The 25,022-nt window shown below is 38.6% G+C and overlaps 1 protein-coding gene across 5 annotated transcripts in view; it reads left to right on the top strand.

The window, feature by feature from the left end:
• CSMD1 (CUB and Sushi multiple domains 1) overlaps positions 1-25,022 on the top strand; it is a 2,022,178-nt gene that overhangs the window by 597,981 nt on the left and 1,399,175 nt on the right. For all 5 annotated transcript variants that reach the window (XM_045451804.1, XM_045451793.1, XM_045451792.1 and 2 more), the window contains one exon: positions 11,441-11,553. In XM_045451804.1, the coding sequence (XP_045307760.1) occupies positions 11,441-11,553 (113 nt within the window). The remainder of the gene's footprint in view (positions 1-11,440; positions 11,554-25,022) is intronic.

Genomic DNA, 25,022 nt, shown 5'->3' with positions numbered 1-25,022 from the left:
AATCGATACTGTGTGTTGATTTGTGTATTTTGTCTTAATTGTTAGAAATAAGTGATATGTTGAGCAGAACAGAAAAAATAAATAGGCATTATTTGGAAAGGTCAGAAGTTAAGATGTGATCATAACATATAATTTCTTTAATTGGATTTTATAGTAATTTCTACACAGATTCCTCCCTGAGTGAGGGCAGAAATTTTCATTTGGTCAGGTCTAGGTAGATTCTGTCATTTCAGTGTGGATGTGTGCGGAGGAAAGGGTGAGTGTTTGTGTATGAACATGCGGTGGGGGTGTGGTTGTATGTGGGGTGTGTGTGGATGTGTAAGTGTAGGTGGGTGAGTGTGTGTGTGTGTGATCTTTTCTAGGTGGTACCTAAATCCAAGGGTCGTGCATGACCCCGAAGCGCCAGGAGTAAAAGGGGCGCCCGGTGTCTGCCTTCTGACACAATCTGAGATGGAATTCGTGTAGGTCCTTGTTGGGAGCGCCTAGACAGGCTCGCAGCGGCCAAGCTGGCCACACCAGTCAGGTGTTCTGGTATACTCAGGGCCATGAAGGAATCGCCTCTTTACCTGTCTTGGATTGCAAACTCTTTTTTGTTTTGTTTTGTTTTAAGTTTATTTGTTTATTTTATTGAGAGAGAGAGAGAGAGAGAGAGAGAGAGAATCTCAAGCAGGCTCTGCACTGTAAGCATGGAGCCCGACTCGGGGCTCGAACTCATGACCTGTGAGATCATGACCTGAGCTGAAATCAAGAGTCGGACACCTAACTGACTGAGCCCCCCAGGCGCCCTGGATTGCAGAGTCTTTAGATTGCTCTTGCGCTCTGATGTGTCATCATGAGCTGTTTGCACTTAGACATACCCTGCTGCCCTCATGCATATCTCCTGGCTCCTGGCCTGTTCTGGCCTGAGGGGCTCTTCACGAGGGCGGCCCCCTCACAGGGCTCCACCTGCAACAGGAATCAGCCTCGCTGGGTAGGTTCTTCTGCCCGCGTCAGTTCTCCCAGGGACATGCCGATGTTGCAGATCGCTTCTTGCTTCCCAAACCGTGCTCGTCCCTGCACCACGAAACCGCTCTCAGGTCTCTACGGAAGGGGGATGATCCTGTATTCTTTCAGATTTACTGTTTGTGACATGAGCCTTAAGCCCTGACATTTTAAACCATAAACAGAGCTGTTGAAGCTCCACGTTTCAAGAGCCTGTTCCAAAGCCATGAACTTGATTCTTTGCTCATTACATTCAGAGGTAATTACTTTCTGAAAAGGAGAAGGTCCAGTGTGGGGGAAGCAGGGTGGGGAAGAGAAAATAAATGAACATCTTAATACTTTATCCCACTGGACAAATCACCTTGAAATGGCCAAGTGGCAGAACCACTGGCTCGGAAGGAAGATGGGCTCGGTTTTAGGTGTGTGCCTGGCTCTGGCCAAGTCATTGAGTCTCTCTCACCATCATTTCTTTGCCCCATAAAATAAAGAGCTGAAATAACTGACATTTAATGTTTAATGTCACTTCTTTAAAATTCTGCTCTAATACAGAGCGCTCTTCTGTACCTACAACTAATCCTGGAAAAATTCTAATGCATGACATTGAATAACTTTCAGCAAATAATTAGTTAACTTCAAAGGGCACGCCTGGTAGCTGGGAATATAAAACTAAGCAATCCACCAATAATGCATTCTGTTTTCTTATTATTCAACCTAAGGATATGTCACGTCGAAATGAGTCCCAGTCTTTCTGCCACATGGATAGGTGACTGTGAGATTGTTGTTTCTATTACAATATAGTTCATTTTATTTACAGGCAGTTTTATCACCTTGTAATGTAATTATTACCTAATCATGTGATGAGGTGGAAAACACTTCCTAAATTCTAATGTATACTTTTTTTTAATGTTTATTTATTTTTAAGGAAAAGAGAGACAGAGCATGAGCAGGGAGGGGGAGAGAGAGAGGGAGACACAGAATCCAAAACAGGATCCTCAGAGCCTGGTGTGGGGCTGGAACTCACGAACCATGAGATCATGACCTGAGCCGAAGTCGGACGCTGAACCGACTGAGCCACCCAGGCGGCCCTGTATACCTTTTTTAATTTAGGGGTGATATCTACCTGTTTGAGTTCCTGCACTATTTTTTAAACACTGAAAAGGAAGCTTTGGGGTTACTGGAGACCATCACGAATTTCTTATTTTGTTGAACATTCAGTGGTTACCAAAAACTTGATGTATATCACCGTATCCCCACCATCAAATCTGGCTGCTATGACACTTCTGTGTGGATTATTTTCATTTACTTCCAAAATATTCCGTGTTTTTTTTTTTTTTTTATACTTCACTTTAGACTATAAGCTTCTTGAATGCCTAAATGTGTTGATCCTGATCATGACTCTGGTCGATGTCCAGGAAATATTTTGAATGAGTAAAAAATCGATTCTCGTTACCCAGTGTTGTGCTTCAAACTAAACATATGGTAATGTTCAGGCTGTGATAAAACAACCAGAGAGCCACTAAATCTTAGAATAGTAATAATAACCACACAATGGATGTTTTTTAAAGAAAGCGCAAAGCCTCATATTTTATTCTGTGGCATGAAAACTCTTCCCAGTAATAGTAAGAGGACCAATACTTGAGCACCAGAGACAGAGATGGATTATTAAAATTCTGAATTACCAAATAGTGTAATTAACTGCTTTGTGGGGTCTTTGGTTCCCAGCCTTGGATGTATTTACACAGGCCTCGGGCAGTGGTTAACTGAGACACTTTCTGAGGAAATTAATTTAAAATACCTTAATCTTTGGGATCACTGCTAACTCTTAGGGTATGATTCTAATATTACTCCTATTGTTAGGCCAAGATTTTTTTTAATAACGTATATTATGAGGATATCCACACTGGCATATGGTATGAAATGTGATGCTCTCAATTACGGAGTATTAATGTGATTTTGGCAACATTTGGCTTTGCAGAGATTGTCTTTAAGGCAATTACGTTCACAGAGAAAAGATTTAGTGATCTTTTTTTCCTAATTTACTTAAAGCATTTACTTGACATTTTAACTAAACTGTAGTTTTAAAGATATTTGACATTTTGAAATCACAAACACTATAGATTAGGCAGTATGTACGGTGTGTAATTTGGGAGTGAGCGTCTGTTTGATGGAGTCGTAACTTGCTCATTAATTTCTGTGAAAAAAACCACACTCGTACCAGTCATCTGCTTCTGCTTAGCTTTTACTGAATTTGCTTCTCCTCCTCCTTCTCCTCCTCCTCCTCCCCCTCCTCCTCCTTCTTCTTAATCAGCACTACCACATCTACTGTTCAAGATTCTTCCACTGGTCTCAGTGATTTGAGTATCTTGAATGCTAGGGTAGTAGAAATTTTCAGGATCCGTCTCTATATGCAGTTCATTTTAGTCATTTCTTGAGAGGTGGAAAAGGAATAAGGTTGTTCAATTCTGAAACTCCTGTCTCTGCCGAGTGGACAGGCACCAAGAATATGGAGCTGCGGCCACTTCCATGTCCCCTGCTTTACATCACGGTCACTCAACATCCACAGGCATGTTCTGTCTTTTTCCCACATTGTTGGATGTGAAACGGCAATTACTTTCTCTTACTCCCAGAAAATACAGTAAATGACATTTTATAGGACACCAGGGATGTAACTGGAAAAAGAGGTGGGGGAGGGAGAGGAAAAGAGGGGGGGAGAGAGAGAGAAGCAGAGGCAGGCATATCTGGATCAATATTAGCTACACTTTGTTTTTTACTGAAATGAATTTCTTGTGACTGTTCTCATACCCTGTCTCCTTTGCGAATTATTTTCTTCTTCCTGCAAATGGTTCAGCTAGGGTGTCCAGAAACAAACAAACAAACACCTGATTCTTTGAATAGGGATTATAGGGTTGTTTGCTCCAGGGGTGGCCATGGCATGGATGTTAGGATAGACTCATCTTCTGTGTGAAATGGACCCTGTAACAGCCCAGCCTGCTGGACCAACTGCTGGCCACACCATGTGGTAAAGCCTGCTTAGTCTCTTTAGGCAACATGATGGCAGAACAGATACTATACAGATGGACTCTACGTATTTGTGGCTTGAGTTTCATTCCATCTCAAAGTGGTTTAAATATAGTATAACCTGCGTCCTCTGAAATACCACCTTTCTGAGTCATAGCGTGTTAAGAAGAGGTCATACATTCCTATGTTGGTAGGCATTTGGGTTTGGTAGAGAAAGGGGTTTCTAGAAAAGCTGATCTTATTTTCTTGTTTGCTTGCTGTCATTGACTTACCGCTTTATTAATCTATATCCAGAATTTAAGTCACTTACCGAGGTAGAAAGATACCGGGTTGGCAGCAAGATAAGAATCATAAGAAAGACAAATCTGGAATGAGGCTACTCTACAAATTCACATGTTGCTTAGGAGAGGCCAGAAATTGGGCTCTGAGTTGTGGGTTTGCTCGTTTGTTTGTTTTTAATTCCACGCTAAGAGAAATACTTGAACAGCTCCATGATTTACTAGGTGTTAAAAATGGACCTGTTGTTCATAAGAACAGGTATTTCTCAGAGAAAGTTAAGTAACAGTAAAATTAGTCCTTAGGGTCCACCTGGCAGGGATGTACGTGACATGGTGAAGAGTGTTCTCAGCAGAACATTTTCAGAGAAGTGAAAGAATGTGCTAGCGGCCGATTGTAATATCCCTCACTCCCAAACACTCCTCAGCTGGTGTGATGAAGAAATGGCTGACGAATGGAGAAAGAAGATGTAAATATACATACCGTGGAATGCAACTCAGTGATCAAAAGGAATGAAATCTTGCCATTTGCCACAGCATGGATGGATCTAGAGTGTATGATGCTAAGCAAAATAAGTCAGACAAATAGCATATGAGGTCCCTCATATGTGGAATTTAAGACATGCAACAGATGAACATAGGGGAAGGGAAGAAAAAAATAAGTTGAAAACAGAGGGGGCAAACCGTAAGACTCTTAAATACAGAGAACAGACTGATCTCATTTCAACTATTTGAAACAGATGCTGTGTATATATTTTATCAACAATCGTGCACGCTAAACTTCCCCAAATTCTCAAAAGGTAGTCATATAACATTGTTTTTAGAACTCTTAGCATCTTGTTACTGTTTTTTTTTCTTTTTGAGCTAATACTATTTGTGTTCTTTCAAAGTCACAATTCTTTATGAAACGCGTTAAAGGAAACCTAAGTTTGTGTTTATTTTAAAGTGCTACCACATTATGCGATATCTACACTTATGCTAATACATATTTAAAATTTCTAAATGGACTGTGACTAGCTGAAGTAATCCACAACACTGTTGTTGAATTTATTTTTTAACCTAATGAGGAGAATGTTTTGTTATTAAATACTTTCTTCTTATTTTTTAATACTTTGATTACTTTCATTTCTGTTAATATTTTATTGACTGCTTCTCAGTCCAAACCCTCTAATCTTTTGCTTCATTAAACTCTTTAGATTTCCACGCAGTCATAAGCAATAACACAGGGAGATTCTGGGTACTCTATACCGAGTTCTTACAAAGGTAACTTCTCGCAAAACTGTAGGACACTAACGTACAGAACATTGACATTGAATCAGTGGGGATGCCACGTTGCTGTGCCATGAGGATCCCTCATGTGGTTCTTTAAGAGCCGCACTCACTTCCTTTCTACCTCTACTACCTTTCCATTCCTGGCTGCAAAAACTCTCTTCCTGTTTTCGATAATCTTGCCGTTTCAAGCATGTTTGAAAAATGGAATCATATGGTCTATAACCTTTTGGGGGTTGACTTTTTTTTTCATCCATTTACATCCCCTCCAAGAGTGCATGAGGGTTCCTTTTTCTCCACATTTTCCCCAACACTTGTCATATTTTGTCTTTTGATTGTAGGTATTCTGACTGTTGTAGAGTGAGATCTCGTTGGGAGTGCGTGAGCGTGTGCGTGTGTGTTTTAATGTTTATTCATGAGGGAGAGAGAGACAGAATGAGCAGGGGAGGGGAAGAGAGAGGGAAACTCAGAATCTCAAGGAGGCTCCAGGCTCTGAGCTATCAGCACAGAGCCCGATGCAGGGCTTGAACCCATGAACCGTAAGATCGTGACCTGAGCCGAAGTCAGTAACTTAACCGATTGAGCCACCATTGTGGTTTTTATTTGCATTTTTCTAATGATTATGGATGCTGGGCATCTTTTCATGTCTCTCGGCCATCTGTATTTAGTTTTTAGAAAAATGTATATTTAGGTCCTCTGTCCATGTTTTAATCAGATTTTTTTTTTGGTGTTGTGTAAGTTCTTTATATATTTTGAATATTAATTCCTTACGGAACGTATCGTTGACAAATATTTTCTCTCATTCAGTAGGTTGCCTTTCTGTTTTGAGGATGACTTCCTTCACTGTGCAAAGGTTTTTATTTTGGTGCAGTCCCAATAGTTTAATTTTGCTTTTGTTTCTTTTGCCTTAGGAGACATATCTAGAAAAATGTTACTATGGTCAATGTCAGAGAGATTACTGCCTATGTTTTTTTCTTCCAGGACTTTTATGATTTCGAGCCTCACATGTAGATCTTTTATCCATTCTAAATTTCTTTTTGTGTGTACTGTAGGAAAGTGGTCCAGTTTTATTCTTTTGCATATAGCTGTCTAATTTTCCTAGCACTATTTGTTGAAAAGACTGTCTTTTCCCCAGTGTATATTCTTGCCTCCTTTGTTGAAGACTAATTGGCCAGATTATTGTGAGTTTATTTACGGGCTTTCTGTTCTGTTCCACTGATCTATGCGTGTATTTTTTACCTGTGCCATACTGTTTTAATTACTACATTTCCCAATTTTTGATTATTAAGAATGAAGCTCCTCTAGACACTTGTGTGCAGGTTTTGTGTGAACATAAATCTTCATTTCTCTGGGGTAAATGTCGAGGAGAGCAATTGCTTGGTTAGTACATATTTAATGTTTTAAGCACCTGTCACACTGCTTCCACAGTGGTTGTGACGACTAACGATAAATGAACAATCATGGGGCACCTGGGTGGTTCAGTCAGTTGAGAGTCTGACTTCAGCTCAGGTTGTGATTTCATGGTTTGTGGGTTCAAGCCCCACACTGGGCTCTGTGCTGACAGCTCGGAGCCTGGAGCTGTTTCAGATTCTGTGTCTCCCTCTCTCTCTACCCCTTCCCCACTCATGCTCTTTCTCTCTCTCTCTCTCAAAAAGTAACTAAATACATAGACATTAAAAAAAAAAAACAACTTTTTAAAAAAAGAACAATCCATTTTCTCCACATTCTTGCCAGCTTTCGTATTGTCACTACTTTTTATTTTAGCCATTCTGAATACATAAGTAGCAATACCTCTTTGTGGTTTTAATTTGCATTTCTCTAATGGCTAATGATGTTGAGAATCTTTTCATGTACCCATTTGCCATCTCTATATTGTTTTACATAAAGTGTCTTCATGTTCTTTGCCTGTTTTCTGATTGGATTGTTTGTTGTTTCACTGTTGAGTCTTTAATGTTCTTTATATATTCTGGACACTTATCCTTTGTCAGATATGAGGCTTGTAGATACTTTCTATCAGTGTTTAGCATGTCTTTAGACCCCAGTCAATGGGGTCTTTGACCAAAAAAATAATAATTTTCATGAAACCTGATGTGTCACTGTTTCCTTTAATGGATTATGCTTTGGGTGTCCAGTCTAGGAATTCTTCAGTCAGTCCTAGATTATCTAGTATGCTTTGTTCTAAATTTTTATAGTTTTATATTTATGTCCATGATCCATATTGAGTTAATTATTATATAAGGTATTAGAGTTAGGTACAGGCTTATTTTTGCGTTTGGTATTTTCGTCTCTGGACATCTATTTATTCCAGCATCATTTGTCAAAAGGTTATCTTTACTCCACCGAATTGCCTTAGCACCTTGAAATCAGTGGAACATATTTATGTGGGTCTTTCTTTCTTTTTTTTGAAATTATTTAAGCTATTCTATTGAGGTTTGGGAGCTTTCCATATCCATTTTAGAAGAATCTTGCGTATATCTTCCAAAAATCTTGTTGGGATTTTGATAGAAATAGTGTTAAACCTGTATATAAATTAGGGGAGAATTGATCATCTTTACGGTGTTGAGGCTTCCAGTCTGTTAGCACGATATGTTTCTCCATTTGTTTAGTTTCTTTCTGGTATCTTTCGTCACCATAGCACCGTTTTGAGAGGATAGTTTTGTACCTGTTTTGTTACAGCCAAGCATTTTTTTGAATGATTATAAATGCCATTGTAATAATTAATCTTGGTGTCCGTGTGTTAAGTTCTAGAATGCAGAAACACAGTTGAATTTTGTATGTTCGTTTGCATCCTGTGCACTTGTTCAAGTATTAGCTCCACGAGTTTCCTTATGGACTCCCCCGCGTCGTCTATGTAGATAATTGTGTCCTCTGCAAAGAGGGGCGATTTTCTTTCTTATGTTCTGATCCATATGCATTTCTTTTCTCCACTTGGCTTCCTGCTCTGGCTAGATCTTCCAGCACGATGTTGGATACAAGTGACGAGAACAGACGTTTTTGCCTGGTTCTCAGTCTTAGGGGGAAGCATTCAGTCTTACACCGTTAAATATCACGTTAGCTTTAGGTTTTTTTTTTAGATACCCATTGTCAAATTGGGGAAGTTTTCCTCTATTCATATTTTACTGGAAGGTTTTCTCACGATTGGGTGTTTAAGTATATGCAATACTTTTCTCTACATAGACTATCATGATCTTGTGATTTCATTCTTTAGCCTGTCGCGCTGGCAGATTATATTGATTGATTTTCAAATACTGAACGCTACTTACATCCCTGGAATAAACACCGCTTGGTTATGTTGGAGAATTCGTGTGATACGTCGCCTCTGTGTGCTCTTCCTTTGTTAAAAATGTTCATATCTATATGTGTGTGAGAGCAGTTACTGATCCATTGTTGTCTCGCAAAGGTTTTGTTCGATTTGGTATCCGGGTATTTAGCTTGAGCGGCCACAATGAAATACCATCCACTGAGTAGCTTAAACAACAGGAAGTATATTTTCTCACAGTCCTGGAGGTTGGATATATGGTATCAGAGTGCAGCACCATCAGGTTCTGGTGAGGACTGGTCCTGGCTTGCACACACCTGCCTTCCCTCTATGTACTCATATGGCTTCTGCTAAGTGAAAGCATGATGGGGGTGGGCGGGGGGGGGGGAGGGATCTCTCTTTCTATTCCTTTTATGAAGCCACGAATGCTATCATATTAGGACCTCACCCCATGACCTTATTTCATATTACTTATCTCCTAAAAGCCCTGTCTCCAAATACAATTAGATTGAGAGGTAGGGCTTCAATATGTGAATTTGGGGGGCAACAGTTCAGTCCATAGTTACAGGGTGACATTAGTGCCATAAAACACATAAGGAAGTTGCCATCCACTTCTGTTTTCTGGAAGAGACTGTGTAAAATCGGTGCCAACTTTTCAAACGTTTGGTAGATGTCTTAGTGCATTCGGGTAGATGTCTGTGTATAACAGAATACCATAGACAAGGCGGCTTATAAATAACACAGATTTACTTCTCACAGGTCTTGAGACAGGGAAGTTCAAGATCGTGTTCCAGCTGATTCGGTGTCTGGTGTGAGCGCTTTCTGTTACATAGAGAACATCTTCTTGCTGTGTCCGCACATGGCAGAGGGCATATTAAAGGGATTCTGGAGTCTCATTAATAAGGGTGCTAACCCCATTAATGGGGGCTCTGCCCCTAAGTTACCACCCAAAGGCCCCAGCTCCAAATATCATCACCTTGGGAGTTCAGTTTCAATATATGACTTTTGGGGGACACAAACATTCAGTCCATGGCGTAGAACTCTCCTATAAAACCACCTGGCCCTGGAGATTTATTTGGGGGAGTTTTAAGAGTTACAGGGTTATTCAAATTTTCTATTTTGTATTCAAAAAGTTGTGATAGTTTGTGTTTTTATAGGAAGTGGCCTATTTCATGTAAGTTAAATTTATGTGTGCATTTTTTAAATAGTATTCCATTATTATTTTATGTCTGTGTGGTCTCTCGTGATATTTGCTATTTTATTCCTGGTATTCGGTGTTTATATTTTCTACCATCCCCCCCCCCCCACACACACACACACAATTTTTGTGTGGGCCTTGCTAGATCGTTGTTAATTTTGTCAGTCTTTTCAAAGAATTAGCTTTTGTTTCATTGTTTTTCTCTGTTGTTCTTCTGCTTTAGGTTTGTTTGATTTCTGCGTTTATCTTGTATGTATTGCCTTCTCCTTGCCTTAGGTTTATTTCACTATTTTCTAAGTTCTTCACATGGGAGCTTAGGTTCCTAATATGAGCTCTTTCCACTTTTATACTGTATATTTTAATACTATTAATTTCCCTCTCAGCGCTTAGCTGAGTCCTCTAACTTTTGCTATCTTGTCTTTTTACTTTCATTCATTTCAAGGTATTTTTTTTTCATTTGCTTTGACATTTCCTCTTCGATCCAGGGATATTTAGAATTATGCTGTTTAGTGATTGGCGATTGTTTTGTTATTTTCCCCTAACAAGTTTTTAGTTTGATTCTAAAACCTACGGCAGCTGGAATTAGGTATTTAATACCCATAGACTTACTGGCAAATCAGAATTTCTCTAAGAGGAATGAACATTCAGGCTTACTCCTTTTGGATTTGTGTTCAGACAGAGATTTGTGTTCTCACTATACTAAATCACATATTTAGAGACAAGCTACTTAATTAGCAAACTTTAGGTAAAAAATAAACCGATGAAGTGTCTCTTTGACCTTTTGGAAACCTGTAACTTTATAACGCATTATGCATAAAGTATATATTATTATACTAGTTCACTCATTCAGAGTGCTGACTCTATCATCATTAAAATTTCTAAATATATCTAAACCTAGTGATAGGTGAAAAGCATATCTCAGAATCGAAAAGATTTGTCTTGAAAACCGCAAATTAAAATCAATTCATTTGACCTCTGCTCAAGGGAACAATAGGTTTTTTGTTTATTATGCTGTGGCCAGTATGTTTTCTTTTCAAGAAAGCTCTGATTTATTTTGAGCAGATAGTAAGAATAAGCACATTGACTATGAGATGTGACAACCCCCCATCTAACAAATTAAGAGGAAAATAATAAAGTACGTGCAAAATCGTATTTTGTCACGTAGCACGTACGAGGATGCCTTTGCATTGCGTTCCCTGTCTTACGCATTATACAATTTCTTCAAGAAAGAATTTTTGCCAAAATTGTTTAAATAAACCATTAGTTGAACGTGCCTAATTTCAATCACCTGGCAACACCTTGGGTATGAAACTTGTAATTGTTTCGTGACGTGTCTCAAACATAGTGCAGGGAAAGAAGAAACACAGTGACTTCATGAAATAAGCTTGAATAACACATGTAGGCTTTTTAACCATGTTCATGTATTTTTTTGTGGTTTAGATTATCGGGATTTCAGCTGCCGTCCTCAATCGTCAGCACAGGATCTATCCTCGCGCTGTGGTTCACGACAGACTTCGCCGTGAGTGCCCAAGGTTTCAAAGCCCTGTATGAAGGTAGGACATTTAATGTGCTCTGCACACACATACTGTCCAGACGACCTCACCCTTGCCACTCTGGATTAAAGATTCTAATGCAAATATAAGCTGCTCTTTCAGAGGTGGTTGGATGTTATAAACATTTGACGTTTGTATTCTAGATTTATATATTGATGATGGCAGAATACTGTCTAGTCTAATTGCCGAATTTCCCGGCACAAAACCTGTGTTTACAATTTCCCTTTGTCGGAAGCGCTCTTTTTAATTGGAGAAGTGGTTTTTCTTTTGACGTGTAGTGGAGAAGTTTGGAAAATTTTGAATACCAATTAGCAAGACTGCTTTTCTGTGAAAAATCATTTTCAATTCAGAAGTGTTGTCTTAAAATTTTTGGTAGCCAGTAATGAAGTTAGTGCTTAATTAAAGAGAATTCCATTCCGTGAGTCTTTCTGGTCCAAGCTGAAACTTTTAACTGAGAAGATGATTTTGTTTTGCCGTTTGGTCATTTGAAAGCACGTGGAGTTTACTTGTGTTTCCAGAGTTTGTGCCTGGTACCCTTTGGAGTCTTGATATCACTGAACTACTTTGGGACAAAAATTTTGAAAAGGTGAAAGAGAGTACGCCCTTTGAGAGAGGAAATAATAGAGATGATCGCTTCAGGCATTCGGTTTTAAGAAATTAGTAACACTCTAAGCGTAAATGCTGAGGTGTGTCTGTTTTAGTCTTGTTGTACAGAGGTATTCAAGATTTGCTCTCATGGGTAAAACAAAGACTATTATGTTTAGCATAAATAAACTCTGGAGCCTGTGAATTGAAAATAGGCTGTGGGTAGGGGTCTAGGCAAATCCCTATTTACAACAGATCCCATTTACCTGTTTCTGGGTTAATCACATCTGCCTATGTTTTTATTTGGAGTATTCAGTGCACTTGGGGGAAAAAAAATCACTCTTTGTGGAAAGATGAAATCTACATGCACTTTACACAGTTGAATTTAGTTCCTATAGAATTCCCAGAAAACATAAGGGTAGCGTGTGTTTTTTGCACAGATAGGTAGACAGACAAATTCATGCTTTTATTTAAAGTTTTGGGCGCCATGACATTTAGGATTGTTTACTATTCTTACTGCAGTATCTTTCAGGCCAGGGCATTTATGTATTATAAACATATTATATAAATATATGTATCATACTATACATATATATTATACATGTACATATACTTATATACTATATATGTATATAATATCAACTGGCATGAGTATATTTAATATACTTAAAGGTGTTTAAGTCCATTACCATTGGGGAATCATTTCATATTTGGAGAGTAACAAGCCAACTTAAGGTTGATAGGTGCTATTATTAACTTTTGCCTCTGTGCGTGCCTACCACTTTCCACATACACTGACTTCACATAATTTCTTTTTCGCTCAACATTGTGAAAGTGTTTCTAAGGCACCCTACCTAGCTGCCTGTGAAGTTAGCTTGTCCAGTCAACATATCTGACATTTGCTCAGAAGGTCGATAACGCTTCCCTGTTTCAGAAGCCGTGACAATTGTCGTCTCCTTTCAGACAAAGTTGGCACTTTAATATTACATTTTGCTCAATTTCCTAAGGTAAATGTTGTGGAGACTTGGTTGGTGTTGAATGATGGTCAAAAGAGTAATTCTATGGACTTTTCTGGGCTATTTTTTGTTGGTATTGCTTGTTTTCATTTTATATAACACATGATTGGTGAGATTGTCTCTGTTGGAAAAAATACTTATGAGCTATTTTATAAAATGAGTGGAAAAGTGAATAGGGCTGGGAGCTAAGTGAAATGTGCATTTTAAAACTGTTGCTATGTGGATGTGCTCTTTTTGAAATTTATATTTTAAATAATGACATCTATCATATAGTCTGATATTTACAAGCAGGTCAAGCCTTTTTCTCGAAAGGAAAAAAAAAAGATATTGCATTAAAAAGTGCTTTGTCAGCAAAACCAAAATTCTATATAATATTTAACATCTGTATTTAAAAATATTTCTCCATTAGCATGAAGGTCTCCTGAGAAAATCAATGTGTACTATCTGGATAAACAAAGTCAACTGTAGTCTCAACAGAGGATTACAGACTAGAGAATCTATCTAGAAGAGAGTAAAGCTTTCACTAGGGCACCAACTGCTTTCTCCCTAGTCTAAGTGCCCAGAGTGAAATTAGATTCAGCTGAAGGCAATGTCACTGGAGAAGGTGAATTTTATTAACAATACTGATACTGCATGAAATATACAAACATGCCTATTCAAATAAAATGTAAAGCAGAACCAATGATAATGGTCAGAATATTATCTATTTTTTTTTTTTTTTGGAACCAGAACATTGAATCCTTGGAGGGATTCAGGGTTCCTTGTTTCCCATGAGTTTTTATTTTGATGACCCTGTCCACCATATAGTTAATATAAACCAAATCATATAATAAAATTCTGATGTCTTATCCAAGACCTCTAAAGGAAATTTAATTTAGATATAAAACACTAGATCAGCTTGTTCAAAACATTATGCTATGTAGTCTTAAACTAGTACTATATTTTCTAGTTCTAATTAGAATTTAGTATTACCAGAATGATGTTTAAATTTTTAATTTAAGCACCTTTGCTTAAATTGGAGAAAGTCTTTTCAATTTTTAAATTGTCTCTAAACATAATCACCTTGATAACAGGCTTAATCCGGGCACTGAACTTTGTACTTTTCTGGCAATAATTTAGAATGGGCGTTATTTACATAAATTATTATTCATGCATGAAAATATTATACTACATAATGAGTATGAAAACAATAATTTAAAAATTCTAATGAATGCATTCAGTCATTGAATTTAACCCTGGAAATTAAATGGAAATATTTATACATTTCACAGTAACAATGCTCATCTGCAGTAATTGAAACTCTAAATATGGAGACCTTAAGGGTCTTAGTAAATTTATAGACTATTGGTGAGATCAACATATTTCAACATATAAATACAGAATATAGTTGAAGTTACCAATTTAATAGAGTGTTTTGTAATATTACATTTGCTTGTCGCATCACTGAACATTGCTCTTTACCATAAACAAAAGAAATTGCGTAATTTTTTGGTAAATTTATAACAGAAAATATCGAGAGTACACACAACTTACAATGACATAGATTACTATCAGAACTCTTAAATTTGCCCAATATTGAAGGAGTATGTATGTAAGTAGCATTTATTCAGAGATCTCTGTTTGTCAACTTGTTTTCACTGAGATTTCAATCACTTAAAAAAAATTCATTTTTTCCATCAAGGTTATGTATGAATTAAAAATATCATTTAGGAAATCAGAAACTTAATGTGGCATGTCAAGACATAGTAAAAATTTTGTGATGACAAAGATTCATGGTAGTAAGGCATGGCAATCATTTGACTTGGGGACAAGGAGAACAAATCAATATGGTGACATGAAAATCTAGAGACTGTGCCCCAGCAAACCTGTCACTCTGTCACTCTTATTTTTTTCCACTTTTTGAAAGGAAATGCCTCTATTTTTTTGTGATGCCTCTATTTCTTAATTGTATTTAGTATTTATTTTTGAGAGAGAGAGAGAGACAGGGTGTGAGTGGGGAGGGCAGAGAGAGAGGGAGATACAGAATCTGAAGCAGGCTCCAGTCTCTGAACTGTCCACACAGAGCCCGACTAGGGGCTCCAACTTAGGAACTCAGAGACCTGAGCCAAACAAAGTCTGATGCTTAACCAACTGAGCCACCTAGGTGCCCCAAGATGCTTCTATTTCTAATGGTTTCTCTTCTTAGCGACAAAAGTAAATAGAATGTTAGAAACACTTGTGAATATATGATAAGAATTTGTCAACCTGACATTTTAGTTATTTTGATTCTGAATACTGATTTATTTTTAAATGGCTTTTCCTTCGTTAATGTGTTTATTTTTGTCCTGGATATCATTCAGATATTTCACAGACTGTTCCATAACTTTTATAGACTGATGTTCAATCATTTTATTCTTGATTCAATTTTTAAAAATGTAGTTTTCACAAATCATTTACCATAATTTAGGTTGACCTTTTAGATATTTTTGCAGTTGAAATATGTCTTTGTGAACTTTGGTTGGTTTTTAATAATTCCATATTTTCTGTGAAATAGAATTTGGGTAGAAAATACCAGCTCTGTGGTTCAAATTAATGAGTCAATGTGTACTCACTAGAATGAATAGTTTCCTTGTATACAGCATAGTTCGAATGTGTAGGGTAATTCCATTGGTTGAGAACCAAATTTTCTTTGAACGATTAGCAAATGCTTTTTATCTATGGGACAGAAGGTGTTTTAAATAAATCAGAATGAAACTCATAGGCATATTTTGACATGAATATTTAAGTTTGGTTACAGAAGGAAGGTTTTACTTGATTCTTGTCTACGGCAAAATTGATAAATGGTGGGAAACTATTCTTTTTAATATTTCTTTAGAAATCCTGGCTGACATGGTAGCTGCAAAGGGAAAATTGTTAACCACAAATGTAGGCAGTCATATATTTTGATCATAAGATACTGATTTTAAGGACTCGGCATTTCCATTTGCTTTCCAAGGTCCCATCTTTGAATATACTGGATTTACACTTTATGCATGAAATATAAGAATCTGAAAGCATCAGAATCTATTTGAAGGAAACAAATACTGGTGATATAATGAGGATTTTGACATACTAAATAGTAAACATTTGCTTGTGGCAGGAAATTGTGTTTCATACAAAACAGTTCATTAGCTGGAATGAGAAAAAACAATTGCCCATGAAAATGCTTTAAGAGCCTCCCCTGGGTTATAAAATGCTCTTCTCAAGGAATTGTTCTTTTCCAAGTTTTTTTTGTCTTAAAATTATCCATTCTATCAATTATAGCGTTACATTCTGCTTACTAAGATATATCTGTGGATAGACAGATGAGAGAGAGGTGATACATGTGTGTGTGTGTGTGTGTGTAGTATGATATAAACTCCGGTATAGATTTTTTTATTAAATTCTCACAAGATTCCTGTAAGTGAAGTAAAGTTACCTAGTATCATCAGGTAGAGAAAATGAGGTCGTAACTTACAGTAATTTAGTTTGCAAACACCTCTTAGCTACAAAACTGTGAAAGCAGAGATTAAACACAGTCTGCTTATTTCCTGAAGTTGTGGTTCTTAACCACTCCCCATACATCCTCTCATATACCTAAGTTCATTTGTGTACGCATGTGCAAATGCATGCTCCTGAGTGTGCATTTATACATGTGTGTATACACACAGAGAATTATGTTTTTGCACACATACGTATACAGATACATACATATACATTTGGATGTTGTATATGTGTGTATACGCACACAGGTATATATACCGGAGAATATGTATGTGGCTATGCGAATGGACACACAGATGTGCTCATTCATTCTTTCTCTCATTTATTTAGTAAGCCTTCCCTGAGCATCTCCCAGTGAGCAAAGACCCAGTGCTGAGCTAAGTGATAGGAATACAAAGAGGAAAAGAAGCATGTTGGTTGTGATGCCATAGCAAAGGAGAAAATGCCTGAATTCGATGGCGCATAGAGAGTACTTGGTGTTTGGCAAGGTCAGGCCGAGAGGGAAGGTCAGCTGCACTTGGGGGCCGGGTGCGGGTCATTACGGAATTAATGCTTGGGCTCTATTTCAGATGAAGTGTTTAAAAGCCTCATGTGTCAAACGCCCTCCTTGTATCAGGCGCGGAACAGAAGTTCTCCGGAAAGATGGGTGAAAGGAGGGTGTTTCTGAGTGAGGAAGAATCAAGCATATGGAGCCAAACAAAGTACCATCTTTAGGAAGGTAGCAGCAAGAGGAGGTGGATGGAAGGGTGTCTGGAGGGGGAGATGCCAGGCCCCCATTCTCCTCAGGATTCACGGGGGCCTGGAGAGGCCAGAGGGTCAGGTTTGCATGGTTTCGTCCCTGGCCTACACCACTCCCTCTGAGAAATCCTGAAAGAAAAGGCTGAATTATTTTCACTCGACTATTAAATGAGCTATAGCTTTCTGTTTTTTTCTGCCTCCATGTCACCATTTTGTCCCCTTTTGGCTTTTGTATCATGGCCGTAGCATCTGAAACCATCCAAGGAGAGGGGCAAAGTGGAGCTGGTGCGTTCCAAATCCCCACAGCACATTGGCCATCAGACGTTAGTTGACGCTTGGTACACCACGTCTCATGCTCCTCTGTCTTTGGCCCCTTAACTCTAACAGATTCTAGCAGGCGCCAATGGAAAGCCTGAATCCTTGACATTTGCCTCCAACTAAATATTCAAAACTAGTTTTTGATAAGAAATCTGCATTCAACCAGAACTTAATTTCTTGTCGTATTTCATATTTTGTCCCCTCAATACCTAAAAGGAAAGCCACCAATAAGTGTCCCAGTTAACTGATGTGAATTTGATTCTCCCTCTGGTTAACACATCCTCTCATCTAGAAGCTTCTAAAACAGCACTGGAGTGATTTAAAGACCAAGAGTTAAGGTGGTCCACGCTGTGCTAAAACTGTTCATGTTTAAAAGATAATGGACTTAATATAGGCCATTAAATTAAACTTGTGAGAACTTAAAATGGATTCATTTCTTTTATGATACATTTATTTCGTGGATGCGAATGGCCAACGTTTTCATGTGGTTTCATGTGGTTTCGGTGGTTTCAAATCAACCACTTCGATTTTCACCAGGGAGAAGGGAAACTCGGCTCCAAGCAGACCTTTGCATCCGGGTTGCCCTAAGTCATTAACTCCGGGGCCGGGGTGGGGCTCCGGATCAACAACGTGTCTCGCGTTGACTGAATATATTCGGCATTTCCCTCTGACACATCCCTCAAGCAGAATTTTCTTTCCTTTAACATGCGTGGATCTGGACTTAGAAAGAGCAGCTAGATTATTACCCTTCAAGCTCAAAGCTTTATTTAGAATGTCAGCCCTGATTTATTTCTCCCTTGAAGTGATTATCCAAACTCAACTTGAATTAAAGCGTGAAACATGAATGACCCACCTGGAAAGAGAGAGACATTTCTGACTAAAGAAAGCGATGGCAAAGGAACAGCGGTTAGCTGTCCATTAGCTGACACTCGAACATTATCTTGAGTTTATAACAGTAATAGAGGCTGAAACAAATGAGGAACTGCTAGAATCACATTCCTCTTGACTATTTAGATGGTGTGGGTTGGCAAACCCAGGTACACATGGACCTTTGGTGGGGTGACCTTTGCTTACCTACTTTCACCTTGTAGCGAGCAGAGCTGTTGGCCATCATATCAGACCTTCTCTAGATGCATTTCTTCCTGATTTGCAGGGATTTTCAACAGTAGCTACGTGAGAACCGCTAATCAAAGATTTTAGAACGGCACTTGAAAATAATTATTGCTGTTAGTAATATCAGTACTAACACTTCGGAAAAGCACAAACATGGGGGAAATATGATTACTTTCTGAAAGTACAATGTGAACGCAATCAAATGATGATGCGGAGAAAAGAGATGCGGACCTGTCACAAAGAAATGAGTTTAAACAGTCTAGCAAGGCTTATATATAACCCATGGCTATTGATACATCCAATGAAAGAATAGAAATTAAAGTAAGTGCCAGCAGCAAAACACATTGCCAAAGGCAAAGCCATGTCCAGTCAAGGTCAACCAAGAGGAGTTGCGCGCTCGGTTACAAGATCGTTGAGTCTGAGAGTCCCTTGAACAGTCATCCCTGTTGGGGGTGTGGATGAAGGGAGTCCACTTTAATCATCCAGTCCATTATGAGGCTGTCCCTATACTCTATCTCTCACTGCTAATTTGGGGGTCATGGATCATCTCAATTTCCATGAGGCTGTGATATTACATGCACAATTTTGCGTGTGTGTTTTTCTGTGGAAAACATTTCACAGACTCCATCAAGTCCCCAGGAGTTCCATAACTAACGAAAAGGTCAGAATGACGTGTGTAGATTGATGGAATGAGCTTTGCTCACCTGCGGCATCAGATGTTCTTTTATCTGATTTCTATCGCTTCTCTTATTTATTTCTGTTGTTCGGATTCCATGTTTAAGCAAGAAGCCTTCAGGTTGCAATTTGCCTTCATATATAGGCCTCCCGTGTTAGAAAAACGACTGTTGTATCAATGAAAATAGTCTAGTTGCTGTGAGTTGTAATTTATTAATTTGGCATTTTGATTTTATATATTGGCTCTGTGAACTTAATTAATGTGCATTTACCCCAGGGAGATGAAATCTGCTCTCCGTGTACTAGAAAATCTAGTTTCTGATGCAGTAGGAATAGATTGCTATAAATTCATTAAAATAATAAATTGTGCTGTGCAGCCTGTTGAGAGATACTGAGCCAAACTTTTGCCTTGACACACACACACACATGCACACACACACACACACACACACACACACACACACACATACACACCTTCGTTCTATTGCCATGTACCATTTTGCTTCAAGCAACACCATAAAGAAATAGTTTTTTTCAAAGTGCTCATACTATTAAAAAGATTTAGTGTAGTCCTATACGCATGGATACGAAGGGATGTCCGCAACATAGGAAAGGGAAGAAAATGCTGTATAATCCCATTTTGGCAAAAATGTTTTTGAAGTACTTGCCTAGGCGTGCACGCACGTGTGTGTGTCTGAGGATGCATGTCTCACGTATGCGTGTTGCGTATATGCACATGTATCTACACATGCATGCTGGTATGTGCATTGCATATATGCACACGTATCTACACACATGCAGGCTGGTGTGAATATTCGGGAACTTGTAGAATACCTGAATTGTTAGCCTGCATTTGTTTGGGGAAGATTTGGAGCGGGGAGGAATTAGGAGGAAGGACTGCTGGACTTTTCTCCGTATAGTTGCCTGATTCAGCTGATTGCAAGGAGCATTAAAAAATTAAATAATGAACATCGCAAAGGAAGATATTTCTGAAGAGGATGAGGAAATTAATATTCTTAAGTGAATCTCTGGCTCTTACCTGGAAGTTGCGTGAAAAGTAGAACCAGGTAATCAAAAGTTTTTCAATATTATATTATTTTCAAACGACTGACTTAATGGCTTCGGAGGCCGTCAGTGGGGCTGAGATTTTTTTTTCTTTTGAAAATAAGAGAAAACAATGTATACTCACTGGAAATGTGCACACAGAAACAGTAGCCTGTCTGAAAGGGACACAATAAAGGGCAGACCAATTCCATAGAAGAGGCATCTTCCAAATCGTTATTCACAAACAAAATAAGGATTGGTTACTATTAATTGGTTAATGGGAATTCCCAAACCATGAGTCATTATACTTGCATTTCTTAAAATATTTGCTCTTGATTACAATTTATTTTATTCTTTGTACCCACTCATCTCTCAAGATTGTGTTTTTCCTTCTGTTAATTTTTTTTTTTTTTTTTAACATTCTCTGGATCGGTCAATTTGCTCCTTGCATGTACGCTCATGTACAAACAATATTTGGTAACAAGGAACCTTGGGTAATATTTGAAAAAGAAAATTGATCGTTATTTAAGATGAACCTTTACTAACAAAAATTATGAGACTGAGTGTTGTTTTTATAGTCTCTCTCTTTTCCTTCCTTCCTTCCTTCCTTCCTTCCTTCCTTCCTTCCTTCCTTCCTTCCTTCCCTTTCTTTTCTCTTTTCTTTTCTTTTCTTTTCTTTTCTTTTCTTTCTCCCTTTCTTTTCCCTGCCATGGATCAGTAATGTGTGACTCAATTCCCTGGAAATGAGATGGCCTCTCTCTCCATAAAAACACCGTCAACCCTTGGCCATCTATTGTCTGGGTGCTAGGAATGAAAAGCGTTAGGGGAAGCTAATAATTTAAATGTGTCCATGTGGGTGACGACTTGGATCCTGAGGTGTGGGTTAATCCAGTTTCCCGGTCACTACAAGCGTGACCCTTGCTTGTGTTACATAAGCAGTGACCGTGTCAGATTCCTCGTTGCAATGAACAGTGAGTAGCACCTGCTTCACAGAGTTGCCGTGAGACAGAAATTTAGCTGCTGCAACCATTTGGGCTCGGCCTCTGGTGTGTAAAGATTTTGATCTGTGCTTCTCATTCTGCCGATTGGCATCAAAGGTGACCTCAGCAAGTATAGTGTGGATTGTGGCTTCAAATTGTGAGTTCTGTAACTTTCTTCTTCACTGCTTGTGCCCCTCTTGCACGTGCGAATATCCTCTTTGCCATCCTGTTCCTGGACACCTGTGTCTACTGCCCCCCCTCCTCTATGCTTTGTGTCTCTTCATCTTTTTCACCTGGCGAAGAAAATGGCCAGGGGTCGGTGATTCTCGGCTTTTCTAAGTGAGAATCTGCAACACCATTGTGTCCCAGCGGAGGTGTGGGGTGGTATTTGCTCGTTGTTGGACAAGCTAGGAAGTTGCACGTGGTGGTTAGGGTTACTTTTCAATTCTTCTCCAATCTCAGCTGGTTTGTGTAGGTATGTTTGCAGCGGTTTTGTTGACTTGTTCACTATTTACTTTAAAATGAGAGGAATATAGGATAGACATCACAGGGGATTTTTTTTTCTTTTTACTGGTGCTACTCGTTATAGTTGGTTGGTTTGCGGTAACTCAGAGAAAAGATGTGAAAGCATGGGCTCGCTTCAGATTATGAAAAGAAAAACCATGCATGCATTGAAACGAGAAGTGCCCAAGAATGCTGGAAATGAATGCTAAGTATTTAAATTAGAACAAAAATCTTACAATTGGGATAGATAAATAAAAAATCATTTTAGTTTTTAAAATAATGAGAGAGGGGCGCCTGGGTGGCTCAGTCGGTTGGGCATCCGACTTTGGCTCAGGTCATGATCTCACCGTCTGTGGGTTCGAGCCCCATATTGGGCTCTGTGCTGACAGCTTGGACCCCGGAGCCTGCTTCGGATTCTGTGTCTCCCTCTCGCTCTGCCCCTCCCCGACTCAAGCTCTGTCTCTGTCTCTCTCAACAATAAATAAATATTAAAAAATTTTGTTTTAATTTAAAAAAAAATAATGAGAGAAATGTCTCCCCTCTTCAGGTCCTTTTGTGAAAGATATGTATGTTCCATTAAATATAAGCAGTGTGTAGCTAGATATAAAAGGCTTTAAAAAAGTTAGTGCTTCACACTCTGATGTATGGTGAAAGAAATACCAAATATGCATCCAAATGGTGAAAAGAGATATAAATGTTTATTGGCAGGGTTCTTAAACCAGTCTACAGGAGAGTCAGAATTTATTTCCATTCCTTTGAGCTTAGCATGTAAATTTATTATCATTTCTGATATTCTTGCTACCTGAGGTTGGTGGGTCACTGAATGTCAAACAGGCATCTGTGTTATCAAATCTAAGCATGTTTTTTTTTTAATGTTTATTTTTTGAAAGAGACAGAGACAGAATGTGAGTGGGTTAGGGGCAGAGAAAGAGGGAGGCACAGAATCCGAAGCAGGCTCCAGGATCCGAGCCGTCAGGATCCCCAGCCCAGAGCCTGGGGTGGGGCTCGAACTCACGAGCTGTCAGATCACGACCTGAGCCGAAGTTGCACGCTCAACCGACTGAACCACCCAGGCGCCCCAAATCTAAGCATCTTTTTAAAGGGTATGTTAGCCTAAGAAGTTTCCAACCTTTATTAGACAGTTTCTTCGTGTTTGTTGTTTCCTTTAAATTAGTCGGAAAATGGCGATCTACAGTCTCTTCTGAATAATAGCTATGATGGTGATCGCTATAGAATTTGTATTCCAAGAAAAGGCCCATTAGGGGTTTATTCTTAGTTTCAACAAAATGAGGCACTGGTTTTATTGATTAGCTTGAAAAGGCATCATATGCAGTTGCACTATGAGTTTGTGCAATTTCTCTATTTTTAGAACAGATTTAGATTTCTAGAAAACCGCCTATCTCTTATTATTTTAAAGGTTTATGTCACCTCTTATTCCTTGCTGCCAACCAGAGTCACATAAACCAAAATAGGAAACATCTTTGATTGTATCCAAGCATTGATCGAAAGAATAAGATACATAGAGAAATTAAGCTTCTAAATCAAGAAAGCTAAGAATTTCTTCTTTTTATTTGTGTTCTCCCGAATCTTTTCTCTGAAACCCGATTGAGGAAAATCTGTGCTGCCCAAGTATCCGTTCCATGACAGTAGAGGGCAAAATGCCCTTTCTAGATGGCCTCCATGTTTGCCGTAACTAACTTCTTGAAGACATTCTTGACATTGGTTCTTACAAAATGGAACCTTGTAATTCTTGCATATCCTCAGAGAGAAAATATATCATTCAATGAGCAAAAGAGTGGCCTGGGGCCTGCCAACTTGCAACATTAATTTATATACATCCCATTAAGTTCCTGAAGTGATTTTAATCAAGTACATCCTCAAGTTTTAATTTTGATTTTTCGAATCGGGTGTGTAATTTTTTGCTCAAATTTATGTTTAAATATTAGAATAATGGAATGGAAAGCTCCATGTGGGAAGAGAGCAGGGTGGGTGAACAGACAGCTGGTGTGTGGGGACACTGTCATTTCCTCCTGCAGCTCTGCCCAAGTGTAGGAGGGTAACAAATGGGAGATTTTGTGCAGGAATAAGATGGTGAACAGTTTCGGCTTTGGATGTGTTATCCATCCTAACTCATAAAAACGGAATTTTAACATTCCACGTCTTATTTTTCATTTTTGAAGACTTTCACACTTGCCTGAAACCTTCCCATATGGCACAATTTTGACATGTGTATCAAAATTTACGTATTTGCTTGACTCTTTTTTGGAAGAAAAGTTGATATGCATGAATCACGAGAACACTGATAATGCATTATTTTTGCATCAACCTCACCAAATCAGAGGAACTAGCTGGCATGTGTTTACAACGAACCCTTATTTATTACTGAGGTTCCTGAAAAATTAAGTGAAGTGCCATTTCATTTGTAAACTACCCTATAAAATAAGCACAGACCGTTTGTACTTTCAATTTAAACAACGAACAAAATATGACAGTACAATGAAATACAACATTACGTACAGCGTTCACGTTTTACGACGCACTTTAGGCAGTATTTTAACCACCTACGATGCGATTGTTTCCGTTTGCAACAACTGCACTACAAGATGCCACAGGGTCGCATTCACACTTTAAAATTGAAAACCAGAAGACTTTATTGTACATTCACTTTCATTGAATCCTTAGAACTTGGTAAGTAATTACTTTATTCCTCTAGAGTTACCCCCAGCCATATGGTAACTTTCCCAATGTAACATTGCCATTCAGGAGCAGAGAGGAGTTGAAATTCCAGGGCGATCAGTCAGAAGAAAACTGGCCAACTCGTTCTGAAAAGGGCTGGATTGTAACTTGTTCTGGCTTTGCAAACTGACGAACTTTTTTCTGTGAAGGGCCAAACTGTAAATTCTCTTGGCTTTGCAGTATATCTGGTCTCTGTCTCAACCCCAGCATTTGGTGCTAGGATATGAATGCTCTACATCAAGGCCACGTGAATGAGCAT

The sequence above is a fragment of the Leopardus geoffroyi genome, chromosome B1 (assembly GCF_018350155.1).
Source record: "Leopardus geoffroyi isolate Oge1 chromosome B1, O.geoffroyi_Oge1_pat1.0, whole genome shotgun sequence".
In the NCBI taxonomy this organism is placed as follows: domain Eukaryota; kingdom Metazoa; phylum Chordata; class Mammalia; order Carnivora; family Felidae; genus Leopardus; species Leopardus geoffroyi.
This window is presented reverse-complemented; position numbering and strand designations above follow the sequence as displayed.